Genomic DNA, 12,407 nt, shown 5'->3' with positions numbered 1-12,407 from the left:
TTATTATGTTAGAGTTAAACCTTTCTTTTTATTGAGACAAAAGGGGGTAAACATTGGGAATAATTTTTTTTTTTGTACTCTGTGATGATTGTCACTCTAATTGATTTAATAAAAAGCTGAACAGCCAATAGCTAGGGAGGACTTCGGGGGAGAGAGAATGCTGGGAACAAGAAGGGCAGAAACATGAAGAGTTGCCAGCCAGAAATGAAGGAATCAAGGAAGCATCATGGGCAGTACAGAGTAAAAGTAATCAAGCCACAAGGCAGAAAGGAAATTAATGGAAATGGGTTAATTTAAATTATAAGAGCTAGTTAGAAACAAGTCTAAGCTATCAGCTAAGCTTTGCTAATTAATAAGAAGTCTCTGTATTATGATTTGGGAGCTGGCAGAGGAGACAGAAAAATCCACCTACAGGGTCCCTAAATCTGATTGGCCAGCCAGTCTAGCTGAATAAATGAGTTCTAGTGAGAGACCCTATCTCAAAACTAAGGTAGAGAGAGAGGTAGAGAGCAACTGAAGAAGATCAACCTCTGGTTTTCACACATGAGCATCCTTTACCCACATACATGATCATGTACATACTACACACACACACACACACACACACACACACACACACACACACACGTTTATTGATTAGGTAATATTTGCTGGGGTTGGGAATATGTCTTGTTGGTATTTGTTGGTAGTAATTGACTATAATGTACAAGATCCAACTTTCATCCTCTGCAAAACACACACACACTTTGGATAATTGGATAAAGCAAAAAAAAAAAAAAAAAAAAAAAAAAGGCTAGTTTTAAAATTGTACACTGATTTTACTTACTATAGCTAGAGATATCAAAAGATTTGGGTTAATTCTTACCTAATTTATACAAAAGATATCAATGTCTAACAACAACATTTGGCATGTTTTATGCCATAAGTATTGATGTTTCTTGATTTAATTTCTACAATGTCATATACTACAATCAGCTGGGATTAAAAATGAATTAAATAGTAGTTGTATTTTACTAATAGAAAGGGAGACTACCCCTACAGTGATGTCTTCCAAGTCCCATTTCTAACCATGTAAATATAAGTAAGATAGTTCATTGAGTACAAACCACTGTAAATACAGAGGGAAGGGTATGTATGTATGTATATATAGTCTCTTGAAAAATATGCCAATTCTGGTTATTTTAGATATGTTTGTTTCATTGTTAACATTCACTCTATTAGGTCAAACTGTAGTCTGATTTACTTAATTTCAGATACAGTAATCCATGTCACATGTAAATGTTATGTCAGATACAGAGGGGATAAAAAATAATTAGGATCCAGATCATGATGCCAATAGTTTCCACATGATGTAGGAGTTTCTTTTCTTTTTATTTATTCTTTTCTCATATAAAATATCTGCACCTCACCCCCCTCCCTTCCACTCCCCTAGCTCTCCTTCTCCTCCCCCACATCCATTCCTTTTCCGTTTCCCTTTAGAAAAAAGCAGGCTTCTCACAGATATCAACCCAATACCACTTAACAAGTTATAATAAGAGTAGACACTCACTTCATATTAAGGTTGGACAAGGTGGCCCAGTAGGAGCTCAAGAACAGGCAAGAGTCAGAGACAGTCCCCACTCCCATTGATAGGAGTCCCAGAAGAGGACCAAGCTACACAAGCACAGCATTATGCAGAGGGCCTGGTGCAGACCCCTGCAGGCTATGATTGTCACTTCATTCTCTTGCAATATTTGATGTATAATATGTGGACCCTGAATTGGCACACAATACAATGCTGAGCCAACAGGAGGAACTATGAGTGAAAAACTCTTGAAAGGAATCTGCAGAGACGATTGGCTGATTAGGGCTTGGTATGAAAAATAAGATGGTTTTAATTTAAATTTAAAAAATTAATAAAAAAAAAGAATTTCAGGACTGTGGAAAGATTGGAATGTTGCAAGTCCAGAGACTGGGTCTAGCCCTCCAAAATATCCACTCCTTGCCCACTCCTCTGTTAGTACTAACACCCTGTGACTGATAATCAAAACCTCTTGAAATCTACTAACTAGTTTCCACCAACTCAAAAGCTCAAATAAGCATCTTGGCTTTATAGAAAAACTTCTATTATCGCGCTGTACCTGCCCCTCTGGTATGCCTGCCCCACCAATGTATTTTAAACTTGCCTTTATTTATGATTTTCTTCTGTATAACTATAAAAACTTCATGAAACTGTTTCCATGTTGGAATGTGAAATTTGGAGTAGCCTAAATACATGTTCCTGGACCATGAACACTTAAAATTGTTACAGAAAAGCTCTCTTATTCCCTTAAAAAAGATCTGAAGCACAGTCATTTTAATCTCCTTCTCTCCCTCTGTCCCTTTGATCATTGTTAAGTCTATTTTCACTGAAATTCAAAGTCATTCATTCAGAGAACATTCAATGGTTAGAATAAAAGACAAGAAGGTCCAAGATAAGCTTTACACACAATAAAAGAGTGAATCACAAAGGGACATTAATATTTTAAGTTTACTGCTTATGTTCCTGAGCACTGGGTTTTCAAAAGCCAAAATGCTCAAGACAGAGACTAAGGTCCATCTCCTTCTCCTCCAGACCTGAAATGTGATTGGAATGGGCTCTGAGAAGCCAGAGTGAGATAGTGGTTAACAGGATCTATTGGCATTACTGAGTGTAGTAGGAACTAGCAGATAGGGCCTACTTGGAGAAAGTTAAGTCATTGGAGTTATGTTCTTGGGAGAGTGTACTGGGGCCCTAGCATCTTCCCTGGCACATAGCCTGTTTCTTGGCAAATACGAGGTAAATAGTTTTCTTTCACTATAGCCTCCATACCACAGGACCAAAGCAAAGAGGTTAAAGCCACCTAGGAGCTGAAACCTCTGAAACAGTGAGCCAAAAAGGAATTTTTCCTCCTTTGAACTTGTTTATTTAAGATATTTCATCACAGCAATAAAAATGTGACTAACACTGAAGGGCAACAGCATAATCTAAGTGTGTCTTTTAATAAAGTCATTCTGGCTCAGGCGCAGAGAATGGAAAGAACACGGAGTAAAGCTGGAGCCTGGGAGACAGAGGGCTGATAGACTAAACAAGATGTTATCTGAGAGTATCACTAAACCACCTCTGAACTCGACCTAACAACAGCAAAATGACAGACTGATCTGAAAGGAATAAAAGGAACGCCTGTCTGAGATAGACAGGAACTATGCCTCCTAGCACTCATGTCCTTGTCTAGCTCCCCCGCCCCCCCTCCCCGCAGCACTCTTTAACTGACCATGTGATGGAGGCACTTTGCCAGTTCTGTAATAAGACTTGAGAGAACTTGGCAGCCTATGCTTTTTCATTCTTCAAGAAAAGACAACTACGGCATGAAAAATCTAATGACCCAGAGATTCTACTGCCGTGAAAAGCCCAAGTGAGGCACATGGAGAAGAACCAAGTCCCTGCCACAGCTCAGCTCTGCATCAAGGCTTAGCCGGCAGCCAGATTTCACTCACAGATCATGTGAGTGGGACTATCTTAAGAAAAGGTCCTGTAGCCCTGTGAACTATCTCAGGGGACATGGAGAGAGACAGAGATAACTTGTCCCTGCTGGCTCTGCCCAAGTAACAGAATTACGAACAAGTCAATAAAACAGCCATTGCTGTAATGCACTAGGCTTTGGCCAAGTTTTTAAAATGGCAACAGATAGCAGAAGCAATGACGTGGATTGTGAATGACTCTGCTAATAGTGATGAGCCCATCGATGGGATGAACAGACTTATGAGCACGATGCCCAGTATTTTCTCACCTGAACAGCATCACCATTGAAGATTCCATCTATGATTAAGTAAGTCCAGAACACAGGCCATTCACATTCAATGTTTTCAAAGAGCTTAAGTTCAGCAGGGTCATAATGCAAACGGTGTGGGTCCTAGAACCAAATATAAAACTTTTAGAAAAGGATGTTAGACTTCATACACAATGCCACTGTGCCTCACTGGGTTTCTCTTGCCTAACTCAGTCAGTGCAGCTTTGGTATGAGTAGGAGTCATGGGGGAAGTACTAGTTTGGGCAAAATTTCAGACACTAAATTAGAAATACATACAGACTCCTCAGTAGTTTATTACACTAAAGCATCCTAGCCTTCTAACGAATAGCAATTTGCCTATCTCAATGCTTGGTAGATGATTTGATTCATTTATATCATTATATTAGTTACTGTGGCAGTAAACATAAGGAGAAGGCTACAGACTACCTTTAAAAAAATAAGGTGTGAGCCACAGGCTTACTCATCCTTGATTTACAAGCTTGTTTTATGTTACTGGCTTGACCTGATGATCATTCTTTTCTACTTAACTCCAGGTTTGCTGACTTCAAAATTAATACTTTCCTTCCAGATATCCAACATATAATTATAATCAGTACAGGGAGAATGACACACTGGAAAGTAGATATGGAGTAGTTAAAGAACATAAATAATATTTAAATACAACCTCTCTTGGGGTTTTATAACCATCCCGAAGGAAGCGACAGCATCCATAACGGCCCTGGTAAGTTGAAGGGGAAAAAAAAGCAGAGCTGATGAAATCAAAAGAATTTTTCTTTGCCTTTTAATTTCAACTCAGGTCCTTCATCCCCTTTCCCTTGTGGTTTTCAGTGAGCAAATATGTACCAGCGTTCTTCGCTTTAATGTAAAGAGTTCTTTCTAAGTACTAAGCAAAGCAAATTCAAACCTGATGAGCATTCAAAAGAGACTATTGAAACATTCCATCTGAGTCTAGGGTGGGGCTGCAAATACGATTATCAAGGACCCAGTGAATGGCCACTCTTCCCACCGCTTTACAGTATCAGACACAGATGCAAAGGTGTCCTCGCTAGGTGAAAAAAGCCACTGGTACTTGGAATGGCTGCCTCCTGTCTATATGTCTGGGAAGCTGAAAGGATTCAATGCATTCAGGCTGTGCATGCTGGACGGTCTGATTCAGAGGCCTGGCAAGGCTTAGAGGAGGGGAGGGGATTAAGAGACAGAAGTATATGGAAGGGAGGCTTCCTGAACTATTGGCAGCTGATTCACTGGGTGCAGATGCCAGAGCTCCTCTTCAGCTTTTGGGATGTCAAGAAAGGAGGCTGGGTGTGATGGGGTCTTATCTGATGTCCCTAATCCCTGAATGGTAGCTTTGGGTGACTATTTTCCAGTTTCTTTTGCAGGTGGTGCTGTCCTGGCAGAGTTGGCTATCACTTGTTCTAGAGGCTTGTACAAGTTCTGTGTGGTTCTGGGAAGCATCCCTGGACAAGAAGCCACTTGTCCTGTAAACACATTACAGCTGCCCTTTCAGCTAAAGCTACCTAAATTATCCCCTTTTTCCACAGAGCTTCATAATGACAGTTGCTTTCTTTTCTGAATATGATTGGAGACACTTTCATTGCTTTGTCTGCAAGGGACAAATGTATTTCTTACTGAATATAGGTGGGACAGACAACATGAAGCTTTGACATAGGAAACTTGCATCCTTGGATAATTTCATGGGTTTCTGTTTGCTGAGAATGTAATATGGTCTCAGCTTACTGATCTGTTAACTGAATTTCACTGAATGCGGTAACATATTTTCATCATTCAAATTTTTATTAGAATACAAAAATACTGAGTTTCATTATATTTTATAATAAAAGTACTTCTTAATTTCTATATTTTTATAGTACTTTGTTCTCATTTATCTTCTATTTACTTTCTTGTCTTTCCCTTCCTCCCTCTACTGGCTTCTTTTCTCTCTTCAAAGCCAACCTGTCTCCTTTTCTGTGTCGTGTGCATATGTGTGTGTGTGTGTGCGCGCACACATGTGTGTAGATTAGAGATTAATGTCAGCCATTTTCCTCAATCCTCCTCAATCCCTCTCCACTTTTTTTTTTTGACAGAGACTCACTGAACCTGAAGTTCACCAATTCAGCTAAACTGGTTGGCCAGCAAATTGTAGAGATCTACCCATCTCCTCCGGATTATGGATGTGTACTGCTGTGTCTAGATTTGTAAATGGGTGTTGGGGTTATGAACTCAGGTCCTCATGCTTGCACGGCAATCAGTTTGGATATACACTTTTGTTCTGGCAGGGTCTATAGGGCTTTCTAGAGATTCTGTAAGGAATCTTCCTATAACATCTACAGTAGTGGTCCTCAACCTTCCTAATGATGGGACCTTTTAATATAGTTTCTCATGCTGTGGTAACCACCAACCATAAATTTATTTTGTTATTTCATAACTTGTAATTTTGTTGCTGTTATGAATTGTAATATAAATAATTGATATGCATGATACCTGATATGTGACCCTCATGGGAGTCACAATACACAGGCTAAGAACTGCTGATCTAGGAATAGCACACTAAGAATCACAAGGAAAAGGTATCTGCCCCATGTCATCACATGAATGTGGCATTTAATGCAGAACAGAAGAGCACTGTCCAATACTTACCTGAAGCTTGGAAATGATTTCATTTTTGGTCACATTTACTAGGTTCACATCTTCTACTGCAAAGGCCGGGAAAGAAATAATAGAAAGAAGCCCAGCATCGATTTCTTTAGATGTTGATGCTCTTGGCAACATGGAGAGAAGAATTGACTGAATAAAAAACAAGGAGGTAGTTTAAGCTAGAGAAGCAGGACTAATTAGATATAGCATCTAGGGAATCATCGCCTTGGCCTAAAGGAAACATTCAAATGAATTTGTCTATTTGGAGAAGGCCCTAATCTTAGCAACATGGCAACCACTGACCACTCTTGCTTACCCAGCCACCCAGACAATGCTTCCTCTTCCTCTTGCTCAGGAGAGGAGGGGGGTTGAAGAGAGCATGACAGTCTGAGCTTGTGCTAAGAACTGCTATCTCCCTTCTTTCCATGCCCAGCAGTCAAGATGTCTGGCTACAGACACAGACACCTGATAAGAACACTAATACAGGACCAGCAATGAGAAACGGATGCTTTTCTGAAATGGGACTATATGAATTAGGTAAGTTAGACATTGCTTTAAGGAAAAATAAAATTCATAAGATCTCATGAGTGGTCAGACAAAATGGTAAGAACTAGTTTAGTTCCAGAATTTTCAAAAGCTTATTGAGAGGTACTATATGGCCTCAACAGTAAGGTAGCTAGATTAAGCATTATACTCATAGAACAGGTTAGAGTTATAAGGGAATGTTTGGAAAAGTAAAGGAACTAATGTTGAGATCTAATGTGTACAGACACAGGCTAGGCACCTGCAAAAACAAGCTCATTAGATATTCCACCTGAAGATACAGATAAGGCATTATACCAAACTAATACACAAGGACTCTGAGACACAGGATTCATGCCTAAGGTCATATAGCCAGTGATCAAACCTGTATTTAAACCCAGCTTATACTTTCCCACCATACTATATATCTACTAAGAACACATATTAATGTATACCATAAGAAAATACCATAGACTTCATTAAGGGCTATGCTTAGTGGGAAAAATGGAATGAACAGGAAGGTGGGATTAAGATGAGTTGAGCCCTTCAGCTCTAGACTAAAGCTTTTTTTTATAGTCAACCAATTCTTGTCTCAGTCCTTTAACTATACTTGAGAATCATTTGATGAATGGCACATTCTGAGAAATACAATATTAGATGATTTCATCATTGTATAAGTATCATACTTACACTTAGATCGTGTAGTCTATTACACACATAGGCTGTATGGTACATTTTGGTCAATAAGAGACAAAATTCACTATGATACCACAGTATATGCCATCCCTTATGGACCAAAATATAACTATAAACTACATGGTTATAATCACTCCTTCTCAGGGTTTCTTTGCCTGGAAACACGAACTCTCACTGGAAGCTTTTAAAAAGTGTTTTGAGTTTAGTTTTTTTTTTTTTTGAAGACAGGGCTTCCTGTAGGTTAAGCTAGCCTTAACCCTGGCAATTCTCTGTGTAGCTGAAGATGAGTTTGAAGTTTTGGTCCTCCTGCCTCTTCCTCCTGGGATTGCATGCATACACCATCATCCATGGTTTATTGTTTACAAGTTATGTATCTGGCTCATTTTAGTCCCAGCACATAGTAGGTCCATACTAATAATTAAAGACTGTCTACTTACTGGTACCCCTATACTGTACAAATTATTCTAGTGATCTGTATTTCAAAGAAGTTCTATGAATTTGACATCTCTCTCATTTCACCTCTCCTCTCTCCCATTCTGTACACCATGCCTCCTCACTTCAAGTGAAATGCCACTTGTGAGCCACTCCATTTGGGAGCACTAAGAAACAAACCTGTGAGAAAACCACTTATGTTCTCAAAAATCACACAACAGATTTTGCTTCTAGCACAACCAAGATGCTTTGGCTGCTGCCTCCACACACATAGCATCACTATGGATTATGTTGCATGGATTATGTTGCATAGTACTTTCTGAAGTACTTGGGCAAGTTGTCCAGGTTCATTTACTCTGATCCTTATGAGGCAGAGGGATGACACCTATATACATGCCCAGTTTATGGATAAGGAAGCTGAATCACAAGGAGTCAAATCAATAACGGAATCCAAGCCTTTCCTGGCCAGGATTCTCCTTTCCCACTTTCTGGAACTCTGGAGGAATAACTATTACCTGGCAATGCTCGACCTCGTCAGGCAGGACATGGATGACTGACTTGCGTCCTCCATGGGCTCCAAAAAGATCAAGTTCATCAATTGCCTCTAGTGCTGCCTACACAAATGGATGACAATTACTTTTCTTTTTAATAAATACATGCATAATTAATTGGCAATCCTTTTTCATTTAGCAATCTAACACACACATTTCTCCTAATGGCAATGAAGAATGGCTATCGAATCTAGCTAGAGTCCTATTGTCATGGTCTCTCTTCATTATCAGTAGCTTTCCAGGATGACACTGCTCATTCTATGAATAAGAAAGAAAGCACAGGAAAACACTTCCTCACAAGAAAGTAATATTCTACCAAAAGATGGAATAGTAGCAAGTATATAACATCACGTGTGGGAGCACTAAAAATTCTTTCACTTAAGTTTTGCAGTTAACCTACCTCAGGGTTAATTGAGAAAGTTAATTTGGTTTTCAGTAAAAAGTGTATTTTTTGTCAGTTTGGCATTACAGAGCATATTCATTGTTGCTTTTAAAACTGTGGCTCTGAAGCCTTCATGCTGTCTAAGTTTATGCCTATGTTCAGCCAAATATCTTTAGCAAGAGATTCACACTAGTGGCCTACAGGCTGGATATAACCCCATAGGTATACCCCGTTTAGCTTTAAGAGGTTTCCCCCTTTTGTCTTCTGTTTCCATTCTTTTCATCTCCATCCCTGTCCTGCCTTGTCCCATCACCTCTCTTCTCTTTTTCCTTTTTAGAACAGGGCCTCACTGTGCCCCCCATGTTGGCCCCGAACCTCTGGGTTCAAGTCACCATCCTGCTTCAGTACTCTGAGAAGTTGGGATTAGAGGCACACATTACAAGGCTGGCTGGAAGACCATTTTTCTAACTGGTTTTGAGTTGAAATACTTTCAGGGACAGTTGCCAGCATCCCCCGCATCTCCCTCTTGCTCTGCTCTCTTTCTATCTGGCCAGCTTCACTGATTACTGTTACTTATCTGACCTTGCAGACTTGACGATGTGCATCTCACCCACAAAGTGCTCGTGCTACCATCACTATGACCTAGAGAGGAAGACTGGGCACTACTAACACAGCTTAACAGCAAGAACTTGGACCCATGGGTGACACCAACTCGTAAGGGTTGAGCAATTTATTTTCTGTCACATGCAGACTTGGGAAGCTATTTTTCTTGACCTATAATTTTGCTTGGCTGGAGCACAGGTGCCACTTGGATTTCATGTATTTGCTTCTGACTTTTGCAAAAAAAAAAAAAAAAAAAAAAAAAGTAAATAAAAGCACTAGTCATATTAAATTCAAATCCCTAAAAAGAGAACCAAAGAACAAAACACACACAGATGGGAGAGCAAACAGGACTGTCACCTTGGCCATTCCCACAGAGCTTGCATTCAGTTCTGGAATGCCCTGATTAGTCTTATCTCCACGTTCCCACATTCCATAATCCTGAGGGGAAAAAGGCAGCTATCAGAGGTGGGGGAGTACATGATAAATACTACAGAAAAGCAATTTCTTTATGTTAGTACAAACACAATCAAACATGGGTATGGCTTCCCAAAAGCTGTGGCTTCATATATTCATTCTGTTCTTGCTCAATTTCAGCTTAGGTGGCCTCTATAGAGAATTCTAGAGGAAAGTACTCAAGTGGAACAAAAGAACACACAAAGACACTCTGAAGGATTATTTCTAAAATGCATTAATTTGTAACAAACTCAATTTGCGGTGAACAATATATTTTACTTATCTTAAAATCAAAGTGTTGCCCTTGTAAATTTGGCCAATGCCTTTGAACTTATTTAAAACAGTTTCAAAAACTATTTTTAGCATTAACTCTTGTGTAAAGAATGTTTAGTGAGTAACTGAATCCAAGGTCAAAAGTGACTCACTCAACACACATGGTATTAAAGATTCATTCATGCAAATTAATTCAGACTACTGTCACACAGAAGACTCAATACATATATACCTAACTTTGGTGATTCATATTTTTATTAAAAACCCAAGTGTCATATGTTGTTTCAAAATGCTGCATACAATCTAAAAGAGCAAAAACCTAACAAAACCCAACATGGCTGCCTAAACATGACACTATGAGCAAATATGACACCAACAGACATGTAAACATGGAAGGGGAAAGGCTCATGAAGCCTCAACCATAGACAAAGAACTCTAAGCAACTAAGATATACTGATAGTGGGAGTAATGGTCTTCCTTAGGGATGAGCACACCAACTGGTTATCCAATACCAAATGGTCAACCCTGAAAAATATATACACAAGTAACATTACACAGACAGAGTAGATTATATTTAGACATTTAAGAACACACACATACACAAAGAAAAAAGGCCATAAATTTGAAAGAAAGCAAGGGGGGTTATATGGGAAGGTTTGGAGGGAAGAAAAGGAAGGGGGGAATGACATAATTATATTATACTCTCTCTCTCTCTCAAAAAAAGAGCAGGGTTGATACCAAAATCACTCTTTATTTTTAAATACCCAAAGAAGAATGATGAACATAGTTGCTCCTACTATGTAAAGTCATGAAAATTAAAAAGTAAGACTAATGACTTAGATGGGGGGGTAGTAAAGGCTTCTATACTCCAATCTAGCAGCCACTAGAAATTCATCCTTGAAGACTGTGTGATGAGTTTAGCCTCCACTTCAAATAAATTGAGCAATAGTTTCTTTACCAGTAGAGCATGTCAATGACTCTCTGCATGGTGGCCATACCCTCTATAACCTGGCCTCCATCTTTAGAATGCCAGCAAGTTGACAGACACTCCCATTTCTAGTGCCAATTTTCCTCTGAAGTCTGTGCCTTTACTCTGAACTCTACTCCAAATGCTTCTAACCTCTGCTCTCCCTAAATCACACCTTCCCCACATAGCCTGTTCCTGTATGCAACTATTGGTTACTCATACTATTCCTGCACTCCAATGCCCTTTCTCTTCCTCTCTTATGGAAACCTATTCATCTCCCAAGGGCCAACTGAAAGCACACCTTTCCCAAAAAGATCTCTCAAGTTTGGCACTACTGACATTTTGAGACAGGTAAGTCTATGGTGCCTCAGTCCCCATCAAGGCACCAACATGGCCCCTGTTCAGGCCAACTTATATCCTATGTGGCATTTTAAGGTGTTATTTATAATATAGTAATGTATTCAGACAGAGTGTATGGTACATTCTAAAATGAAACCCCCAATTATATCACAGTACTATATATATATATATATATATATATATATATATATACATATACATATACATATATACATACATCCATGCATACATACATACATACATACATACATACATACATACATACATATATATATATACACACACACACTTTGCATACAAAGGTGCCACATGCTAACTTTCTAGTAAGCCCCAAAAAGCTGGCTTTCACAGAACTGGCTGCTTCCTTCCTTCCTTCCATCTGTCTGTCTATTTTGACAACTGGAATAAAGACTACCAGCATGGGTACTTACAGCAACTTTATATGCAGCTTCTATGTAAAAGACAAGATTCTGTATGAAGGCCACTTCATCAAGGGTGAAAATAATACGCAAGCCTAATGAAGAAAAGTGATACTGTGAAGAGATACTGTGAGCAGAGTTGCCAGTTACACACAACAAATATTTTGCTAGCAGATAGGTAGGTCTTTTTTTTATCCCATCTTTACTTTTCTTATTGAGCATCAACAGTTAAGTCTGAAGTAAGTCCTAAGGTTGATGCCTAATCTCAGAAAGCAGAAGGGAAGAAGGAAAGACAGAAAGTGGGGG

The 12,407-nt window shown here is 39.2% G+C and overlaps 1 protein-coding gene across 3 annotated transcripts in view; it reads right to left on the bottom strand.

The window, feature by feature from the left end:
* Phka2 (phosphorylase kinase regulatory subunit alpha 2) overlaps positions 1–12,407 on the bottom strand; it is a 73,268-nt gene that overhangs the window by 39,360 nt on the left and 21,501 nt on the right. For all 3 annotated transcript variants that reach the window (XM_051178894.1, XM_051178895.1, XM_051178896.1), the window contains exons 5-10: positions 12,114–12,196; positions 9,987–10,067; positions 8,609–8,707; positions 6,447–6,593; positions 4,474–4,527; positions 3,789–3,911 (exon numbers count right to left, since the gene is read on the bottom strand). In XM_051178894.1, coding sequence (XP_051034851.1) covers positions 3,789–3,911; positions 4,474–4,527; positions 6,447–6,593; positions 8,609–8,707; positions 9,987–10,067; positions 12,114–12,196 — 587 coding nt within the window. The remainder of the gene's footprint in view (positions 1–3,788; positions 3,912–4,473; positions 4,528–6,446; positions 6,594–8,608; positions 8,708–9,986; positions 10,068–12,113; positions 12,197–12,407) is intronic.

This window comes from Phodopus roborovskii, unplaced genomic scaffold, assembly GCF_943737965.1.
Source record: "Phodopus roborovskii unplaced genomic scaffold, PHOROB, whole genome shotgun sequence".
Taxonomy (NCBI): domain Eukaryota; kingdom Metazoa; phylum Chordata; class Mammalia; order Rodentia; family Cricetidae; genus Phodopus; species Phodopus roborovskii.
Note: the sequence above shows the minus strand (reverse complement) of the source record. Positions and strands in the feature narration are given on the sequence as shown.